Source organism: Dendropsophus ebraccatus, chromosome 1 (assembly GCF_027789765.1).
Source record: "Dendropsophus ebraccatus isolate aDenEbr1 chromosome 1, aDenEbr1.pat, whole genome shotgun sequence".
Taxonomy (NCBI): domain Eukaryota; kingdom Metazoa; phylum Chordata; class Amphibia; order Anura; family Hylidae; genus Dendropsophus; species Dendropsophus ebraccatus.
This window is the reverse complement of record NC_091454.1, coordinates 188,330,838-188,353,132: the sequence shown is the minus strand read 5'-3', so window position 1 is coordinate 188,353,132 and position 22,295 is coordinate 188,330,838. Positions and strand designations below refer to the sequence as shown.

General features: G+C 39.4%; 1 protein-coding gene across 4 annotated transcripts in view; it reads left to right on the top strand.

Moving 5' to 3' along the window:
• The window catches only part of UNC5D (unc-5 netrin receptor D), a 477,260-nt gene extending 455,286 nt beyond the window's left edge, over nt 1–21,974 (top strand). For all 4 annotated transcript variants that reach the window (XM_069956215.1, XM_069956352.1, XM_069956101.1 and 1 more), the window contains 2 exons: nt 6,367–6,545; nt 20,191–21,974. In XM_069956215.1, coding sequence (XP_069812316.1) covers nt 6,367–6,545; nt 20,191–20,395 — 384 coding nt within the window. In that variant the 3' untranslated portion in view covers nt 20,396–21,974. The remainder of the gene's footprint in view (nt 1–6,366; nt 6,546–20,190) is intronic.
• The last annotated feature ends 321 nt before the right edge of the window (nt 21,975–22,295 follow it).

Genomic DNA, 22,295 nt, shown 5'->3' with positions numbered 1-22,295 from the left:
AAACTAAATAAAAATGAAAACTATCATATCTCTACAAGCCTAAATCTCACAGATTCCCATTCTACAGCCCGCTTTACTCTACCAGAGACACGTAAATCCTGATTTCTGCCTGGTTGCGTACATTTAGCCCTCACTGCAAGGCATTAACAGAATACATATCAGCGTGTTAAAAAAAAAAAAAAGTAGCTTTCAGAATCATAAGGGAAAGTGAATCTGCAATTTTAACTTCACCAAAATTCATATTCATCAAAGTGGCATTTAAAGCACAAGCCAGATAGAAGGCGAGCGATGGAGACGGGACCTGAAATTGATGTGTGCTGTCTGCAGTCAAGATATCAGCATTATTAACTGTCATTTTCTTTCACATTAGAGCAAAGTCCCATCTGCCAGTTACATCCCAGGACTCGGGAGACTGGTACATGTGGAGTGTGACTGCTACCTAGAGACCGTTTTATATCCCAGTCTGAATAGGCTCAGCAGAGGATTAATAATACAGATAAATGCAATATATGACATAGGTCTTTGTCATGATATGATGAATTGCAATGGCTTCAGATACAACATTACCTCTTGTTAGCAGGTCTCCTCTTCCATATCAGCCCTATAGATTCCCATTTATCAATTCCTGCCCCCGTAATATTTCTCTTTATACAATGTCATTAGATGCCATTTGCCTACTGTATATGTCTCTAGTGTAATGACAACGTAGTTGTGTTGCAATCGTTGTTATCTTGTTTGCTGTTTTATTGCTATAGTACTTTTACTGGACACACAATAAAAAGAGCATAGGTCTATTCCGATACACAGAAGACAAATCATTTATACTGTACATCATCATATAAAACTGAAGAACAAGTATAAATGTGAACACAAGATGATGACAACATTTCTAAAATAAACTCCATAATAATAATTGGTGAGATCTCAATATGGCCCCATAGAAATCAATGGAGCTTTTGACTTCTATGAAGAATATGGCCATATTGACTTCTCTATAAAAGTTAATGGACTGAAGAATAGATGCCTCATATTTTTTTCAGACTTCAGTGCCTAATATTAGTTCTGTATTAGCTTTCTATAGCAGTATGAAATGAATAAGGTACCGAATAGGCTTTAAAATACCATATTTTTTAATAGTTATATGCCTATTCCTGAACAAGGGTAAAATGGGTTGGGAGGTGTTAAATGGAACTTGGGGACTGAATAGTCAGATTGATTATATTGCATTTTTAGAACACATTTACTGTACCATATTTTCCAGCATATAAGACAACTTTTTAACCCCCAAAAATCTTCTTAGAAGTCGAGGGAGTTCAAAATTAGCGCTATCCCCTCTGTATGGGGTGACCACTACAGAAAAAAAACAAAAGCAGTAAACTCACCTGGGGCTTCTCCGATGAGATGCTCAGCTGCTTGGGAGAGCTTTGGGGTTCCCCGGCGCAGTCAGTGTACGTCACACTGCCTGCGCCGGGAACGGGCCAGAAGACATGAGAAGGCCGGGAACGGGCCCCAGGTGATTTAACAGTTTTTTTTTTTTTTTTTAATTTAGCTGCAGTAACCCCTTCCTGACCGCAGGGCTGTGGTAAGGCAGAGGTTAACATTTTCCGGCGTATAAGGCGAACCCCTGACAATCTTCTTGAAAGTCAGGGGTCATCTTATACGCTCAGTCGCCTTATACGCCGGAAAATACAGTAGTTTTTTTCTAGATCACACTCTGTTCACTCCCAAGACAAAAGGGGTCATTTTTCTTTTTGCGAAAACCACTAAAAAGGTATGGAGAGACATATAGGCCACTTTTCTCACATATAGGCCACTTTTCTTCCCATGATGCAAGTAATAGAACACTGGCTAGCGACAAATAGAACACTGTCCTGGTGTCTAAGGGATGGTAGACATTGAAAAGACTTAATGACCCAAGAAAAGATACAGGAATCAAGATTGCTACTAAATCATTAGAAGATATACAATGTAATACAATGATAATACAATGTAGTGATGTAGTACTGCTGATCAGATAACCTAAAGGGACTGGGTACGACTACAACATAGAAGTCGATAAGTAAGTCCCACCTCAGCTGGCCATACTGTACATATTAGATTAATGTAGGCCAAACCCACAAATGTAATAGAACTGCATTACGATGTACAGATGTAGCCAGGCTTTACATGAGTTGTAGCCAGAGTTAACTTGATCATAATAACGCATTTAACTAGATTTTTTAATCGACTTAACATATCTCCCTGAGACAATTGCTGTATCAGGGATCAAGTTAACCCTGGCTACATCTTGTATCTTGTATCAAGGCTTCATACTCTCTCCACACACTTGGAAAGTGTGCCGTGTAACAATTCATAAAAAGTTTTGTAGACCTATATCCTATGGAAAAAAACACAAAACACATGGTGCTATTATAATGCATTATGTAGCTAGCTCATTCTGCTGCATCGACAATTCAGATGGGTTCCATCTGTATTTGAGTCACATTGTGTCACTTGCTTCTATAGAATGGCAAATATGAATCATTGCTTTTGTCAGTCAGCGTCCACAAGAATGCATAGAACATTCTGTGACAGCAACAATTTGGAGTGTTTAAGGATGTAAATGATGTTGTTTGATAGGATAATGTAATTACCCAACTAAGGGGTTTGACACATGGTAAAGCGAAAGGCTAGCTGGATACACTAGTGCATTGTACACGTTACATAGCAGGGTGGCATTGCTAACCCAAAGTCCCCTTTGCAAACTGATCATTTTTTCTGCAATAATCCAACAATCATACATTCTCTTATGGCAAAAGGAAAATACAGCTTTTATGCTTGAAAAAAGAAGTAGTTTGTCACTGTCCCTTTTAGAATACTGCCTGTAGTAGGTTACATGAAGAATGGGTCTCCCTTGCACTTTGGTAGATATGTAGCTTGGTCTCTATGGATTATGACTATACTTAAAGGAAACTCAGTTGAATATAATTAAACTCTATGGGGGAGATTTATCAAACATGGTGTAAAGTGAAACTGGCTCAGTTGCCCCTAGCAACCAATAAGAGTCTTCCTTTCATTTTACAAAGCAGCTGTGAGGAATTTCTGTCTCACAGAGGGATGGTTCCTTTTCTGGTAGCTTTTCCATCTCATAAACAATAATAGAATGGTTGACTAGACCTGGACAACAGGTTCAGAGGCTTTGGAGGCAAAACCTTCTCCTTGTGGCTTTATCTTCCCAGACAAGACACTTTACTGGAAAGTGAAGATGAGAGGCAACTTTAGGAGGTTGAACACTTCGGTTTGGTTACCTTTTGTTTGTTTGTCCCTGTTTGTGGTGCTAAGTAATGTACATAGGATACTGATAAAACTTTATCTTGATACTGACTAGTCTGACTAGCAAGCTGGGAGACGTGCTCTGTCTCAGACTAATTTTAGGTTCACCTCTTCCATGTTAACAAGAGGTTGGACTAGCGACTTATTGATTGAGAGAAACATGTGACCAAAGCTTCTTACTTTGTACATGCGACCACTGGGTGTGGCAAAGACACAGCAGTATTGTTAACTTTTGTGCTGACAATATACCTCTGTATATGCTGTTTATCAGTGTGACAAATAGAGTACCAGTATAGACTTAGTACTACATGTTCTCAATTCAAGTTTTTGTGTGTATTGTATTTTTATTGGTTTTGTTTAGCAGACACTAGCTTCCCTTTAAAATAAACCTGGATTGGAAAGGCTTATGCCGCAAAAGGGAGTTCTATGTCTCTGTGTGCCCAAAGGCACTCTCCGCAATTGCACCCTTATGTCCTGTTTCTGCAAAAACACTGTCAGGCCCAACCTGCATCCATATCATAGCAAGATTTATTTTTCTAAGTGAGATCCTGGAGGTAAGATTTGCGTCTTTCATTTCAAACAGATTTGTTAATGCTGAATGCCTGGTTCCTTGTCTCAGGAGGTGATGGGGAAGCAGGATAGAGACGGCTGCATTCTCCTGCCAAAGAGAACAGCTTGCTTGCTTTACAGTCCCCTAGGGTATTCAAATGTTTTATCTTAGATGTGCAGATTACAAAACCTACCATTCCCCTGCAGATTCCATTTAGAGTGATATGGTATGTTACGCACCTTCACCGCTTCAGTCCTGTCTACACAATCCTAAACTAGTGATATATTGTATCACGAAAAATTAACCTATAGTCAGTCAAGGTTCACAGGCACAAAGCCACTCACACTAAGCAAACAATATAAAACACTAAGTACATAGGAAAGGGATCTTTACTTTATATTATCTGTTATTTACATAGCATATGCTACAAAATACTGTATATTATTCACATTGTCTCACATCTCACTCATTGACAATGTAGATTTCCTACATTATGACCAGAAAGACAGATAACACAGCAGTTTTTTATTTTTTTTTACATATGGAAAGAAACAGAAAATGTGAACACTATTCTATGGTTGTAGGAATTTTGTTATACCTGTCTTATATGTTGCATTTATCTGTTGTGTTCTAAGCAGAATAATGTAAAAAAAAAAAAAAAAAAAAAAAAAAAAAAAAAGTAGCTGACAGATGCAGGTGTGAATTACCTATATTGTATTTATTGAACTAATATCTAGTGCCCAAGTTCTCATGTGGCTCTCTCTACATTGATCATGTCTTACAGATAGCCTCACTATAAATGAATCAGACCAGAATCCCTCTGGGGTAATTGTTAGCAGTAAGCCATAGACATTAAGGCCATGTTCACACAACATATTAATTTTGTTAACAACTGCTGTTCTTTTCAGTGAAAATGATAATTAAATCAATACATTCGGATTGATTTCACTGCAAGATATAGTATACATTACAGCCGCAGAAAATAATGAGCGTGTCTATTTTTTATGGCCACAGTTTGTCAGACAGCGGCTGTAGAAAATAGCTGTGCTCACAATGTAAAGCACAGCTGTCACCCAAACTTTACATTGTGTGCTTATAATGGAGGATATAGAACCTACTTACTGGTTAGCTGTTTGCACTGCTGTATGCTTCTCCTCTTCTGAAGGGTTACCTCTTCGGACTGGGTTGGTTGTTGCCAATTTGTTGAGTCTCTTTTTCTTTCTCTTACTGCCTTTTTCTTTTATCTTCCTCGTTTCCTGTTTTGTACTGTTTTGAGCAGGGTTTGAGCTACTGTGCTAGCCTCCCTGTAGTTCTGTGTACTTTTATAATGCAAAACTTCTAATAAACACTATTTGATTAAAAAAAAAAACTTTACATTGTGTGCAATGCTTAATTGGATTGTGGGCTAAGCCAAAGTTGTCCTCAGTCGAAATACAAATAAAATAATGTTCCTGCGGCCAATACTGCAGTATCGGCAAGGTGATCATGCAAGACAACGGCCGTTGTTTGACACTGATAACAATGGTCATGTCAAACAACGGCCGTTGCCAATACAGTGTGCGAACATAGCCTAAATGTGTTGTCAATAAGAGACAAAAGACCTTTCTCGCCATTTATACACAAAATGAGATTTGGCATCTTTTTGTGGGTGAACAGTCGAGTTGCAAGACAACCACCATGAGCCCTTTGTAATACTGACCAAAAGAGCTTTTTAGAGCCCCTCAGAAACCAAGGTCTTATTGCATTAGCCACATCTGCGCTAAAAATATCTGTGTGTATGTTTAGCTTTCCTTTTTTTTTAGTTAAAGGGGTTGATAATCTTGCAGAAAAATTACTCAGGGTACTGTATAAGTAAAGGTAAGCACTGCCCTCACTGACAGTAGCTCCATGTTTGCCCTATATCGTTGATGTCAAAAGCCCCCTATTGTGCCACTGCTTTGTATGGCAGATCACTGAGAAGCATGTGGCCATGCTCCTCCCATGGCCATGACCAAGCATCCTCCACTGAGCCTGAATAGGAGCCAGCGATAGGAAGGGGTCTCAGTTCTATAACATGTCAGTTTAATCTATTGGTGAATACATTTTCTGCACTTTCTGTTAGAATATTTTGGCAATTTAGAGCTGGAACTTGATTGGTCGCTGTGGACTTCTTTTTTTTTTTCTTTTCCTATCTTGATAAATTTTCCTTATTTAATTAATTGTAAACTTCAGAGTTTAGCTCAGTACTTTATTGTAGAACTGGAATTCTCTTTTACTATAGTTGAATACATGTATCTTGTTTGCTAACATATTAGTCATATTTAGATTATTCTGTGTTTTAATGTTCTTAATACAATTAAAATGATTGCCTACATAATTCTTTAATTTCCTTCCACAGGTGTTGACTTGATGTTTTTCACAGGTGCCGAATGTCTTTAATGCTGGCTTGTTTTACATAAGCATTATGGTATCATTAATTCCTAATTGGCGGCTCTAATTAGAATCTCTTGTACATTTCCATGCAGAACGAGCGTGAAACCATAGCTTTCTTTGCACCAGAGGACAACAATTTCCTGGCACACACTGGTCCGAAAGCCTTCAAAATCCCACACTCTATCAGGCAGCGGATATGTGCTACGTTCGACACGCCTAACTCCAAAGGAAAGGACTGGCAGCTGTTAGCACAGAAACTTTCTATAAACAGGTGACTGATTTTGGATTGCCCTTATCACGCTTTAATTTTGTTGAAACACGTGACCTAAATGTCCAGTCTTTTGACCTGTTCCCCATTGGTGAATCCATATGATCTCTCAGCTTGCTTGTTGTAAAGGCATTATGAGGGTGTTCTTGTACCCATTGACCCAATCCTAATACTAACCAACCAAACTCTACTTAATTGAACCATGGCTAGTTTTTCTGTTGTGCACATACAGAATCTGTTAACCCTACACTGAAAGCACAGGTGAATCTGCGTAAGCAATACATATAGGGAATGGAGATGAATTCCCATGATCTGTGTACCCATAGCTGTTGTGCTGTCAGGAAAGTCAAAACTACCAGGGCAATCCTGCTTATCTAGTCTAGGATATGGCAGATTTGCTGAATATAAAGACCCGAGCTTTGACTTATATTACATGGGCCTGTATGGGTGTCTTTACCATGTTACCAGTATAGAGAGTGTATTTAAGTTGTATTCTGTTCAATTTAAACTTTTGCCTAATTGCGGCCCTTTTGGAGAACACAACAAATAGGCTATTCTTACCTTTACGGACTCCCCCGGTATCCTCCTACATCATCTTTTGGTCCCTGGCTGAACAATCCTGCCTCCACTTCTAAGGCGGACTTGTCTTGGCAGGGATTGGCAAACTGACTGAGATGGGACAGTGCCGTGGCCAATGAGCTGGCTGTCACTGCCGATATGATTCCATCTCAGAAATGGAGATGGGATTGTTCAGCCAGGAACCTGAAGATGATGTAGGAGGACACTGGGGGAGTGCAGAAAGGTAAGAATAGCCTGTTTGTTATGTTCTATGCCGGGGCAGCAACATATTAAAAGTTTAAATTGTGCGGAATATCCCTTTAAGGAAGTGATTACATAGAAGTCTATTGGATTGTCTGTCAGAGTTATAGCTTGAAATCCCAGTTTAGGGACTGATTTTATAAGGCACACAACAATTATCTACCCCTTTTTATAGTCAGTACTATAGGCAAGAGTCTTACTCGCCAGTGGAAGATGCAACAGTAATATATGTGTGTCTGTCTGTCTGTGATTTAAATGGGCACTGTCACTTTCAAAGGCATTTGATGTATTAGAGACATATCAAAAGTTTTGATTGGTAGGGGTCTGGGTCTCAAGACCCCCATTGATCTTTAGAATTAGCTGGGGGAAGACTATGCTAAATGCATTCTCTCCCAGCACTGTCAGACCCCTATAGGTAATCTATGGGCTAATGTTCCTGTTGCCCGCACTGAGTAGGGAAAAGCAGCAATCAGCCATATATTTCTTTCCTCTCTTTCTAAAAATCAGTCTTGTCTTTTCTACATCATGTCAAAAGTTTTAGCTATTAAAGGCATACTTTCAAACTGACCTCTTCTGCTGTATAGAAAAAAAAATTCAATCAACTGGTACTTATAGGTTTGTAAATGACTGCTGATAAAAAAATAAAATAAAAATCAAGCCTTCCAGTACTTATCAACTGCTGTATGTCCTGCAGGAATTGGTGTATTCTTTCTGGACTGACATGGTGCTCCCTGCTGCCCCCTCTGTCCATGTCAGAAACTGACCCAAGCAAATTATGTAACAAATCTCTTCTGCTCTAAACTGGTTGCAGCAGAGAGCACTGTGTCAGACTGGAAAGAATACACCACTTCCTGCAGGACATACACCAGCTGAGAAGTACTGGAAGGCTTCCCTTTTTTAAAATAATAAGAAAAAGTAATTTACAAATCTATGTAACTTTTTAGCACCAGTTGATTTGATCTTTTTTTTGTTTTCCAGAGTACCCCTTTAAATCAACCAGCTTGGGGGGAAAAAACTGAATAGATTTCCAATCCTTCATTTCAGTAAATGAAAACACATATAGATTAAGCTCAAAGAAATAGCGACATCCTTTATTTAAGAAGTGTGACCACCCCCACAACATACAACATATGTATTTATAAGGCAACACCGCTTTCATGTGTTTTAATCACACATTGACAACATTTTTCCCTTCCAGATATAAAGCAGAATCCGACTGGAAGCCACTGAGAGCAGACTTCATGAGACACATTCACTTTCTTTTATGCGTTAGGAATAAAGGACCTTCCCTGAATAAGAATAATTACACCAAGGCGTCTGTGCTCGTATAGATTTGTATGGCTGCTGGGCATTACCACCCACAGGAGCTTACAATCTAATTTCTAAAAAGAAATCATTTTTTCAGGGCCAGATTTTTAATCTATAAGAATCATAATAAAGACATTCTGCGTTCCCCATCCCCTCCCAAACATTTATATATATATTCGTGCCTCGAGGCCAATCCTCATGAAGGCAATATTAATGGTTGAGCTTCATTACTAAGCTTTCCTTTGGGGGATTCTAATGAACACATCCTGTTGCTGAAAAAATTAGATTTATTCTGCCTCCCAGCTTTGGAATACATACATAAATAAAGAGTTCTTTCATACAGGCAAATACACGGATCACCGTTGATGATGGATAAAGTTTAATCCAGACCTCCAGCACTGCATTTCCAAGGGAATTGCAACTAGGTGAAAGTTTCTGACACCTAGTGCTTGAAATGTGCTGACATCACTAAGCTATGGCTATGGAAATGTACTGTTATATATGTTATATGCATCCTATGCTGCTTTGTAACTTGGCTTGTATTCTGCAAAGGCTAGTTCTTTTCTAAGGTTTCATGGCAGAACCAGGTGTGCTGTGCCTTACAGAGACATCAGCGGCTCTATAAAAGATTAAGGAGGTATGGTTCCTTAGTAGCGATGCATTGATAATACAGAATAGTGGAGAATGCAATATACCTGCCTATGCATCCATATGAAATCAAAGCCTTTTAAAGAAACCGTGAAAAACCATACACACAAACAGTTGCCCTGAAAGGGGTTATCCAGTTTTTAAAAATTGATGACCTATCCTTAGGATAGGCCATGAATATTAGATAGGTGGGGGTCTGACTCAAAGCACCCCCTCTTATCATTGCTTTTGCTCCAGATAGGATTTGCTGGCACCCTTGAAGCGGGTCTGCCCAATGCCATGTTTTGGGAAACCTAGTCTCGACTCTAAGCACTGTGGTGTCCCACCACGGGTGTTATTTGTCTATACACCCCTCGCAAAAGCCTGTACTACAAGTTAAAGTGGTAATGAAGTGGTACCTAAGTTTTACCACTAGATATCACTATTGTTTGTATATTGCACATCTGTAGTGAACAAGGGGTTATTGCTTATTTATCATCTGCACACCAATAAGAGCTCTCTTTTCTTCTTCACCTATCTCTTTCTTCTCTTTACACTTTCTTCTCCACCACTCACAGGGGAAATTACACCTCCTGTAGGTAGTTTTCACATGGGGAGAGAAAGTGCACACTTAGGGAGTCTTACCCAAGTCTTGGTAGAGAGAGGACACAAGACAAGACAGTCCCTGCTGTGACCCAGCTGGGCCATGGCTCTGCAAGGTCCCTCTCCAGTCAGTGTCCAGTGTAGTCTAGTCAGTAGTGGGGTAGTGGGCAGACACACGTGGGAGATGGAGATACTTTTCTGCTACCTGAGCGAGGATAAGTCAGAGATCACCCCAGCCCATGCCATGAACATCTCTAAAAGCGCAGGACAGTATCCTGAAACATCGCAGGTGTAACCAGGTAATTTAACCACCTTGCTCAACTCTGGTAACAAGGTCTAGGGTTTGTGTCACTCTAATAGGACAGGCAACCTGACACTGTAGGGCAACAGGTGATATAACAACAACAGAGGAAGTATTCTTTTATCTTCGCTTATTCTTCAGTGTTCTATTTCTTCTTCCAAAGTTCCGGCAGAGCCCACTTCTACCCTGGGTTGGGGCTCTCGGTACAAGCTCCTCTCCACTACTCTGAACTTGCAGCACAACCTCCTATCTACTGCTCTCAGCTCACTCTACTTCTCAGCACACAACCAAGTCAGCTCAGCTCTTCTACTCCATAAGCTCTTAGTGCAGTTTCTGTTCTGTCACGTCTGCTGTCTATGGTCAACTACTGTATAAAGTATTCTCACAGTAAAGGAGATTTTATGTATGATAACAGAACTCAGTGATCATTGTTCCGACACTCTACACAGTCACTACACCGTCCTTGGGTCATCTCCCCCTTCTGTGGCTGGTGGTACTGATAGTCCGGGTGGGTCACAACTCCACTCCAGACCACCGTGATAAGCACCCAAGGGACCCCCTCACAGCCCGGCACGTCACCGACCACAGGAAAAAGGATATAGCCAGCCACCTTAAAATAAATCAGGTCTGCCTCCATACCTGTGTGCCCCAACCGACAATGGCGTCATGACAGTATACCATCTGGCTGTGCTATATCCCGACCAACCACCACCATAGTGGTGTCACTCATCACCATCTGGCAAGTGACCGGTCATCCTTAGATAGGCACACAGTACAAATAAGGAAAGAAGCTACAGTATATATAGTGAATGGTTTAATATATTCATTAGTATGAATTATATTTGTTGGGAATGGCTTTGTATTCACACATATGTTGATGGGAACAAATTTCTGATTAGTACATTGGTTCAGAATTAAAGACTATGCTAATATTGGGGTTCACCCTATTTGGTCCTAATTCTTAGTTATATTATAAGGCACACATCTAAGCCTTAGCTATAACTTATAAGAATACAGAAGACACAGCTAATAGGAGGAACAGAACACTTGGGCAAATGAATGCTTTCTGCACATAGTAATCTGCCTCACCTCCATCCAAGCACTCTCCTTAGTCTGCAGGTTTCTAAAAACCTAATTTTAGCGTGTGTTTCGATCTGGCCTTTTATCTTCCTATTTACAGGCACAGTAACACAGTACAGCTTGTTTCCATTTGAACAGTGCCCGCTTTGAAAAATAACATTGCCAAGATGTTTGTGATGGGAATAGCTTGCAGCTCAAGTGGCCCTACTGCCGGTTTGACATTTCGCTCTGCGATTTGATTATTTCCTGTATTCTTTTTGTCACAGGGTGAGCACTTTTTTTTTTTTTTTTTTTTTTTAAAGAAAAATAGAGTCACAGCTGTCTCCTTAAAAAAAGAGTGAAGAAAAGGAGACTTAGAAATCTGTGCTTGCTTGGCTTTTCAGCTAGCGGTAGGCAAAGTGCAGATCACCCAGTAGTCATACATTTGCTCAGCAGAAACCGCTTCAAGGGCCAGCAGCCTTTCCTGCTTGGTATTATTCATATTTTCTAACCTGCAGGTGGCTTTTAAATGCTCCAAATCGGAGCTGTGCACCTGCTGCAGTAATGATAGTTCAGGGCACACTTTGATATGTCTGTACAGAGGAGACCAAGCCAGTGTCGGCTGGACAAGTATACGGTGCCATCAGCAGTAAAGCTATAGGTGATGTCATGGTGATTTAAGTTTGACTTAGTACTTGATGGTGCTTTGCTGAAAAGAGCAACCCATTTATGTGGCAGGATTATTTTATTCTTGAAAGTAAATTGCTGCCATTTAATGTGCAGTCAAAAAGCCTCAATCTTCTGCCTATGTTACACTTAGCAGGTCAGAATAGTATTGTACAAAATGGGGGAGCAATGGGGCATCTAGCCTGGCATGGTGTAATGCTGTATGCACAGATGCTGAGTCCTTCTTAAAGGGATTATCCAGTGAAAATCTTTTTCTTTCAAATCAACTGATATCAAAAAGTTATACAGATTTGTAATTTACTTCTATTAAAGAAATTTAAAGTCTTCCCATACTTCTTAGCTACTATATGTCACGCAGGAAATGTTCTTTTATTTTCAGTCTGACACAGTGCTCTCTGCTGACATCTCTGGCCGAGACAGGAACTGTCCAGAGCAGGAGAGGTTTTCTATGGGGATTCATAGAAAACCGAGACAGAGTTCCTGCCTCGGCCAGAGATGTCAGCAGAGAGCACTGTGTCAGACTGAAAATAAAACAACATTTCCTGCAGGACATATAGTAGCTAAGAAGTATGGGAAGACTTGAGATTTTTTTAATAGAAGTAAAATACAAATTTATTTAACTTTTTGATATCAGTTGTATTTAAAAGAAAAAAGATTTTCGCTGGATAATCCCTTTAACCATGCTTTACATATTTTCTAGATGTCAGGCACCTGCGATAGTGTTACTTGTCCAGTATCGTCTGTTTTTCTCATCCATAGCTCAACAACTACTTGCATAATAATACATATCTTTGCAAGGATATGTATAGAGATCTTGCTAGACAAACCTTAAGCATTACTTTAGCTTGCTACCCTAGACTCATGTCTATATACTATGGCCAATAGTAGAGTGACTAGTTAGCAACTGTGGTTGCAGACATTGAAGACCCTGATATTCATTCCCGAGATCGGTTTCACCCCACTTGTGATTATTTAGCTGTTGCAAAACAAACCCCCATACACATTAACCCCTTAAGGTCAAAGCCTATTTTCGTTTTTGTGCTTTTGCTTATTCCATTTTAAGTTTAAAAGTCCATAGCGCTTGCATTTTTTCACCTAGAGACGTAAATCAGCGCTTATTTTTTGCGAAATCAATTGTACTTTGCAATGACAGGCATTATTTCTCCATAACATATGCTGCGAAACCGGAAAAAAATCATTTGCGCTGTCAAATTGAAAAAAAAACGAATTTGTTTTGATTTCGGGGAGTTTTGCATTTATGCCGTTCGTCCTATGGTAAAAGTGACTTGTTATGCATGTTCCTCAAGTCGTTACGATTACTATGATATATAACATGTATAACTTATATTGTATCTGATGGCCTGTAAAAAATTCAAACCATTGTTAACAAATATACGTTCCTTAAAATCGCTCCATTCCCAGGCTTATAGCGCTTTTATCCTTTGGTCTATGGGGCTGTGTGAGGTGTCAGTTTTTGCGCCATGATGTGTTCTTTCTATCGGTACCTTGATTGCGCATATACGACTTTTTGATCGTTTTTTATTACATTTTTTCTGGATTTGATGCGACCAAAAATGCGCAATTTTGCACTTTGGAATTTTTTTGCGCTGACGCCGTTTACTGTGCGAGATCAGGAATGTGATTAATTAATAGTTCGGGCGATTATGCGCGCGGCGATACTAAATATGTTTATTTATTTATTTATTTATTTATATTTATAAAATGGGAAAAGGGGGGTGATTTGGACTTTTATTAGGGGAGGGGATTTTTTATTAATAAAAACACTTTTTTACTTTTTTTTACTGTAACTAGAAGCCCCCCTGGGGGACTTGTATATAGACAGCACTGATCTCTCATAGAGATCAATGCTGTGTATATACACAGCAAAGATCGATTAGATCGGTCATAGATTACTATGGCCTGCTGCAGGCCATAGCAATCTATTGCCGAGCCGGGATCAGCGTCATTCCGACGCTGAGGCCCGGCACGGGCAGAAGAACGGATCTCCCCCCCCTCGATCGCATCGCGGGGGGGAGATCCGTGCCACTAGACACCAGGGATGTGTTTACCTAAGCCTCTAAGTGCAGTTGTCAGGTTTGACAGCTGCACTTAGAGGCTTAATTAGCCGGCGCGGCAACGGGACCCGCACCGGCTAATAGAGGCACTGCCCGGCTGCACGTGTCAGCTGGGATCAGCGCCGTTCAGAGCGGGGTCGCGGCGGGACCCCGCTCTGAACACCCTGAGCGGCACCATGACGTATCAGATACGTCATGGGTCGCTAAAGGGTTAAAGAGATGTTGGGTTGGTCTGCCAATTTAGTCAGTGCCTGGTAGGTGATTTTGGGGCAGATTACTTTCCTCTCCAAATTGAAAATGTGTATATGTTTAGCTTCAGCAAGTGCTTCTACCATGATTGGTGCTTTAGGTTGTCATATATCATGTAAAGTGATGAGCGAATACTGTTCGATCGAATAGATATTCGATCGAATAGTGAGATATTTGAATATTCGATATTCGTTTGAATATCCCGCGAATATTCAATAAATATTTAATAAGCGTTCAAGTCCCCCAGCTTCCGGTTTCACCCTCCAAATGGTCAAATAGATGTTTTTCACTAATCGAATACTTGTTCCCATAGACTTTAATGGGATCGAATATTCAAATGAATATTCGAATATTCGCGGGATACTTGTACGAATATCGAATATTCGAATATCTCACTATTCGCTCATCACTAATCATGTATATACAGTAGACACCTTTGTATCTAATACCCGCTCCAGTCCAATCCAATCAATTCCAGGCTCTTCTAATCCCACCAGACACTTTAATGTTCAGCTTGGTTGAGTGGTTGTGTGTTCGGAATTGGGGGAAATAGAGGGGTAAAGCTATTGCCCAAATCCACTGGTTGCATCTTATTTCCCCAAGAACAATGAGATCAGAAGATCAGAAAACAGTTGATCTGTTGAACCCGGACAATTTTTTAACGTTCACTCAACACAACAAGAGAATGAAAGCGCTTTACTATATTATGGAAGCGCATATAGATATATGAAAGGTACCATGTTCCGCCCTGACCTAACAGCTATCTAACAGTGTTGGCAGTTCGGAGGAAGGGGTCATGCAAGACTGTGTCAAGGAAACCTTAACCACTTGGTACTGCAATGTAGAAACAATACTGTACCAGGCAACATAGGGAGAGAAAAGCCTTTATAATTATCTGCAGCACCTGACTATCAACGGCATATGCACTCATAGCAATGGCCGTACATTGTCTCAGAGTATTTTATTATACTGTGGGAGTTTTGAAGAATACAGACAGACTAGCACGAGCCTGACATTCTGGGATCTTTTGGATTCACTGTCATTGCTTTAAATACCCATCAACATTATATTCCCTTGCTTTAGACTTGGTTGACCTCCCAATTATCACTCCGTTTGCAGCACATCAACTCAATACACAGTCATAACATTATTTTCACACAAGTATTAAAAGCATACTTACCGACAAAGGTTGCTATGGTAACATAGCTTTGAGTGACAGCCTATGAATGTATTGGAGACAACAACTGAGACATAAGTGGTGATTTATGCTTATTTACTCAATTTTGCTTGCCTTACTCTCCATAAAAACACAATGAGCATTATTCATAGGGATTCAAAACTGTGCTCACTTTCCAGCTTGACTTCCACAACCTGGAACCAGGGTAGAGAAGATTGGCTTCTACAATGGCAGCTAAATGCAGTTTGGTGCTGAAAGTAATCCATATTTGCATCGTATGTAATGCACTTTGAGCACCACAACTACTTTACGTCTGAATACAATAACTGAGATGATTCCCCCATGACGCTGCAAAAAAATGTATTCATTTTCCGCTAAATGATTCTGATTCATCCGTAATAGAAAAGGAGCATAACTCACCCAATGTCTATGCATGCACATGAATGGAGAAGTATTTTAGTGTAGTTCATACATAAAGAAATAGACAGATAATGAAAAATACGAGGAGCCTTCTTATGAAAGAGGTAGGACATATATAACAGAATAGACATGAGAATTATATATAATAAAAGGAGCATAAGAGATGAGTGCAAATCAGATAGTTCAACATTTGAATACCAGCGGCTGATGACGTTGGATATAGCCCTAAAGAGTCTGGGAAAATATGGATACCGCCTATGGTTTATGGCTGTATCCATGTTTTCCAAGAGTCTTTAGGGTTGCATCCAACTTTTTCATCCACCGGTATTCAAATGCCAAACTATTGGGCTCGAGCATGCCCAATTTGCACTCAACGCTTCTGTTCACAAATATAGTATGGTTCAGATACGTGCTATATGCACAATAAAACCTCTCCAAAAACACCACTTGAAATAGCCACCTCTTCTCTAGTATAGATTGAACTGTGGCAGATTTTCAATTCCCTGGTTTCTGTATTTATTGGACTCTTTTTTTTTTTTTTTTTTTTAGAGCACCATCCCCTAAAAGACTATGTTTGCTACAATGGTGGCGATGAGGGGATGTAGCTGTAGTTCCCACTCTGTTTCAGTGAATAGACAAGAGAGATGGGGGAACAGTATGGAGACATTTGATCAGCTTTTTCATTTTACCCGGAAAAACCTTCCCAAAATATATAGTTTAAATAGAAGGAAGTCTGCCATAATATAGTAGAGTGATCGGAAGAGGTTGTCTGGCCAGGAAAATCTTTTTTTATTTTGCACAATTATCAGAAAATATTGTTTAAAAAAGCAGTATACACACCCAGCATGCTAACCCCATCCTCCCTGCCAGTGCTGACCCCTGCTGGTTTCCCAAGTGTTCCACACTGTTCTCTTCCTCACTACTTCTGCTGACCTGCCATATGGGCAGAACATGCCTATAGAGATCTGCCGCATTTCCTGTCCACATGGCATGTCAGTGGAAATAGTGAAGAGGAGGACCTAGCAGTGGAGGAATAATGGGTTGGATAAGTTTATAGTTTTGTAGACCCGGACACATATTTAAAAGTAATGTTCCAGGTCAGAAAACCTTCAACAGTGATTGTCATTTTGTATAGATACTGTATGTTTTAAATGGAACCTGTCAAGGGCATAAAATGGGATGCTGAGATGCTATGATATACTCTGAATCACTTTATATCAGTTTAAAAAAGCCGCCAGGTTAGTAGTCATGGGAGGTAGTCCCTGTAGCTACTCCCCACCCTGTCAACCTTGAGTGATGCATTTCTCTATATAGACTTCTAGAGAGAGACACATCACTTAAAGCCACTGGCGAATATTGTACCCAATTACAAGTTACCTGGGTCTCTGTGTATTTTATAAACTATGATTTCTCTGAACCACCTACTTTCGAATTAATCATAGTGTCCTGGCATCTCACTGCCTATACTGTAGCTGTTTTATGTTGTCTGCAGTTTAGGCAGGTTCTGAAGCTAATAGGAGGACAGGGTTGCTATCATACTGGATGTCAAACACATCAAAAAAACTTTTTATTTGGCAGGAAAACTCCCATAGAGGCATGTTTTATTGATACATCTCAATCCATGATCTTTTTTTCTATTGTAGATTCTCTAAAGGGAACCATACAGAATGCAGTTACATAGGAGATAAGAGCATCAAACTTTTGACCTTGAAAGTCATAACAAATAAGTGAAGGAACGTATGCCGTGACACCTTCTATTCCTGTACTACATTTCATGTTACAGCCTTATACATAAACAAACAGTTAAGAGATCCACCAGGGGGGCCAGATGGAGGAATGAAACTAATCTCCTAAATACCATCCTTATTCCCCAAAAATCACTTAACCGAACAGTGTTCAGAATGTTGTACTAATAAAGCATATGGCATTGCCTTACTGTCTCTTATTGGCAGTCAAAGAGCGAGAGGGTAGACGGCATTGAATACTACACTGTAACCCCTTCCCTGGTAGTCTATCCACCTCCTATAGCAGGACATGGGATCCATGAGCCCTCTACTAGTACATGGAGTTCTTACTGGTAAAAACTGCTCCGACTGTGGCTCGGCGGTGACTTAGGTCATCATTAGTACTTGTCGCCTGACAGAAGGGGGAATAAAACCACCGTATTAACCGACTGAAACATTTATGCCAGAAGGGAGCAGTTATACCGAGAAAGGTTCTTATTTTTAACACTAGAATTACAATCATTTTGTAAAAGTAACTCTCTCCTCTGAATGACTAAAAAGCCAAAGCTGGGTTATTGGAGCATGTATCTTAGTATTATATCGGAGTATTTTATAAGGATTTTATATAGAGGAAATGAACAGCGAGGAGACTTTTTGAAAACCACAGAGCCAAATGCCATGGCCTCAAAAAGTTGTAATTTATACTTTTTTTTTTTTTATATATCACAGTAACATGGACAATAGCTGTGATTTTAGCTCTTTCAACTGGTTAATATAATTGTCTACTCAATGTTACGTAACAAAAATCAGATATAGAGAATGAACTCTACTTTTAACAATAGGGAAAAATATGAGAATGGGGCCCCAGTCCATCAAGACATTTAGTAGAAATTTCCTCTCTTGTCTTTGAGCCAGAAAAATTTTACACCGTCACACACACTCAGTACAAAGAAATAGTATACAATGATGTAATAAAGGTAAAGGTACTGAACAACACAGTGATGTCACTGTGTACAGACAATGCAGTGATGTCATAACAATGAGATATTTCACACAATAATGCCCACAGCACAAGTATAATCTACTCTGTAAACTCTCAGCACAGGAATTATTCAAAAAATGATGTCACATTACAAGGGTAATGCACACAATGGCATGATAGTAATTAGAATACTGCATATAAATATTTAACATTTACACAGTGACATCACATCACAGGGGAAAAGGTAAGTGATATTTCAGTACAGATAAGATGTAGACAAGGCTATCACATTGAAGATTACTACATTGAATGAAGAAATGTATGTTAGAGCAGAGAAAATAGTGCACAGGGGGCAGTTCGCTCTGTGACATACTGAGTGGCCCACCAGGAATCTGTCTGGAAGAACAGATTCTTAGTCTGGGCCTGGTAATGGCTAACCCATTTAATTTACCATAAACCTTCTCCAATAATTTATAGTATGACATTACTTTACAACTAAATGAATATGGTCCACTTTATTTGTTCGGTCCCTTAGCATGTGCTTCATCTGCTATCCTGATAGTTATTACATATATAATTAATCTTAAATTTATTGAACTTACTATTATATATGAATTAATCTATAATGCACATGGATTCACACTGACTTAAAGGGGTTTTCCAGGCCACTTACAGTACTTCCAGAGATAGCGCAACTCTTGTCTCCAGTTCAGATGTGGTTTGCAGCTAAGCTCCATTCCCCTTAATGGAACTGAGTTACAATACCTACACCCAAACTAGAGACAGCAGTTGGGCTGGCTCTGGAAGAAAGTGGTAAGTTTTTCTAATGCTGGATAACCCCTTTAATAATCATGAATCTCATATATATTAAATCTGGTGGGAGTGTCCGCCACTTGTAGTATTTTAGACTACAATATGAAAATTTATTGAACGAACACTAGGGTACCTGCTGATCTAGGGGCCAAGTTTGGCATTACTGTCTATAGATCTAGATGATGTACCCCCTCAAGACATCACGGTTATCTTGCATATACTCATGGCAACTAGCAATTGCGTCACCAAAAAGTGGAAGTCTAAAGATATTCCTTCTCTTGCGAAAACCATAGCGGCTTAGCGCTTTAATTATACTGTAACATTGAGTTTGCTATTGCCCTTAGGATGCATAGCGTTGAATTGTTTTATAAATGTTGGTACAGGTGGCGGGCACTCCAACTATAGGATCTATACCTTCTACCTCGGATCCCTGTTACACTCTAGTTACGCATTGGTTATGTGTTAATGTGTTACTTTACTTGATAATTGATTTTTCATTTCCCCCTACATGTGCATATTTTATGACTTGACTCTTTCCCATGAGTGTGTACTGCTTAGTGGACTGTGTACCTATTCACTGTTTTTGTTCTATATGTTGGGCCGATTGTACCTAGGCTTGTGTAATTGTAAAATATTAAATTTTTTTCATAAAAAAATTAAATAATAATAATAATAATAATATTAATCATAATCATCATCATATCATAATGTAAACACAATGCACTAACACTGTATGAGTGCAAATATTCTACCTGGTCATAATTATAAATATTGACTTAAAGTGTTCTTTTTTTGTGTTGGTAGGAACTTGTGCTACTTTGCAACAAAGAGCAGTCCATCGGCCGTCATCTTGGACCTATGGGAAGCACTACATCCTTATGATGGAAGTTTGGATTCTTTGGCATGTGCATTAGAGGAGATAGGGAGGACACAAACCAAACTGTCTCTGGTATCAGACACTCATTCAGAGGATCCGGACTTCAGCTACAGCAGGCAAAATGGACTTTGAGAAACCATGTTTGCCCTGGATTGTGGAGGCCTAAATTTGTGATGGATTCCAGTCTTTACATGAGAAGACAGAATGCAAGAGGATAAAAGTGCAACATCATTTGTTTTCTACTTTAGAAGTAAGAATAAGTAGGTATAAATGATAAGGACAGCAGGGCCGAAGACAAGTAGCTACTCTACGAATCAGCTGAGCAACATTCTTTAAAGGAACCTTATTTGTGCAAAAGGTCTTCAGAAAAAGCCATCCACCAGCTTGGGAATTCAGAAGCCGAGACGCTGAAAGCCTCTGTTTTCTCTGTGGTCTATCAAACACTTACCTTTAAAAGAATGTGGTCTTTGGTCTTTTCAATCACCGAGGTCAAGATGAAAATAGAGCAAAATATCACCATAAAAGGACTTGTTACACTGTATAATGATGCTAAGTAGACTCCTTCTGTATACAGCTTCCCCAAGCTGCTTTGCCTTAGAGAGAATAGAATGCAATAGCCAACACAACTGATAATCCTTGGCATGTAGATTTTGTGTGATGTCTCTGCAAGACTGAATCCCATTGTAAAATGCTAAGTTATTACTGCTATCAGTAATTGCAACTGTTGGCCAAAGTCAGTGTTTGCAGGTTAGCATTTGTTTCGCAGAAGTGTTTTTCGGACAGCGTGTAAATATATTGTGCGGTGTAGTCGACTATCAATAGAATCAGAAGTGAAAAACAAACACTTAAAGTGTATCTGTCAGTCGTTCATAATACAGGTATTTTTTTTTAGGTTGAACTTTCTGCTAACTTTTAGATACACCACATGAGCACCATGTTACATTCCATTGCTGGTCATGAGTTTTGTGTTGATTAAAGCTTCTTACTCCTAAGGTACACCTCCTGACTGCCCCTCTATTGTATATCAGGTATGTTTTAACATGTCCAATCCTTTCTTGCAATCGGAAATTTCTGACAGAGACACCTCCCCAACACCACCACTACCTACACCACCATGTACCGATTTCTGATCATTTGTGCTTATGGGGAAGTTGAGAGAGATATCTGTTTGCAAGATGAGCCTTCGACCAAAAGCTATCAAATTTGTAGGACCAACTTTTATGGCGTCAATGGTTCTTGATGGAATTTATTGACAGTAGATTGGGGTGACTTTAAGCTTGCCTAATATGTAGGCCAAAACATTCTTGGTATGGAACATTCTTGTTTTCACCTCATTTGCTAGATAGCCATAGCGTCCTCTGGTTATACCGGATTTTAGATTGATGTACGTTCTAGATGTAAGTCTGTATTTTTTATCTAAGTATTAATGCTATATAAGAAGTTGGGAGAGGGAAATGTGGAAGTAAGGTTGAAGTCAGACCATTTCTTAGATGTTTCTTTCCAAGCACCTACTGTTATAAGAGTAATCTCTCTATACATGGAAAGTCCTAGTTACAGTATCTTTGATGGTGTCTGACCTCTACTTATAGTTTGTAGTTCAGAATGGAAAAGTTACAGTATTCATTCCCAAAGGAGCTACAGTAAGTGTTTGCACTACTGTGGAAAAGGTATCATGGTGTCATACGTATCATGGTTATAAATGTTGACTGCGTCATTAAATCCTTATCCTTATTAAATCCTTATCCTTATTAAATCCTTAAAGTCCTTATTGAACATGGCTTGCTTAATACACCTACCACATAAAATAACATAAGTAATATTTCCTTTGGAACTACAACATAACCTTTATGTAATAGAAGAAACAATTTATAGAAAATAGCAGATGGCGCATGGGACAAACAGCTGTGCCACAGTTTCTTTAAGATGAAGAGGGCACCCAAAACAAGTAAATCACTACATACAATCTGAACATATAGAAGACCACCGAATACTACGTGCTAAGGAACCATAGACCTTCTCCAGATCTACTCCA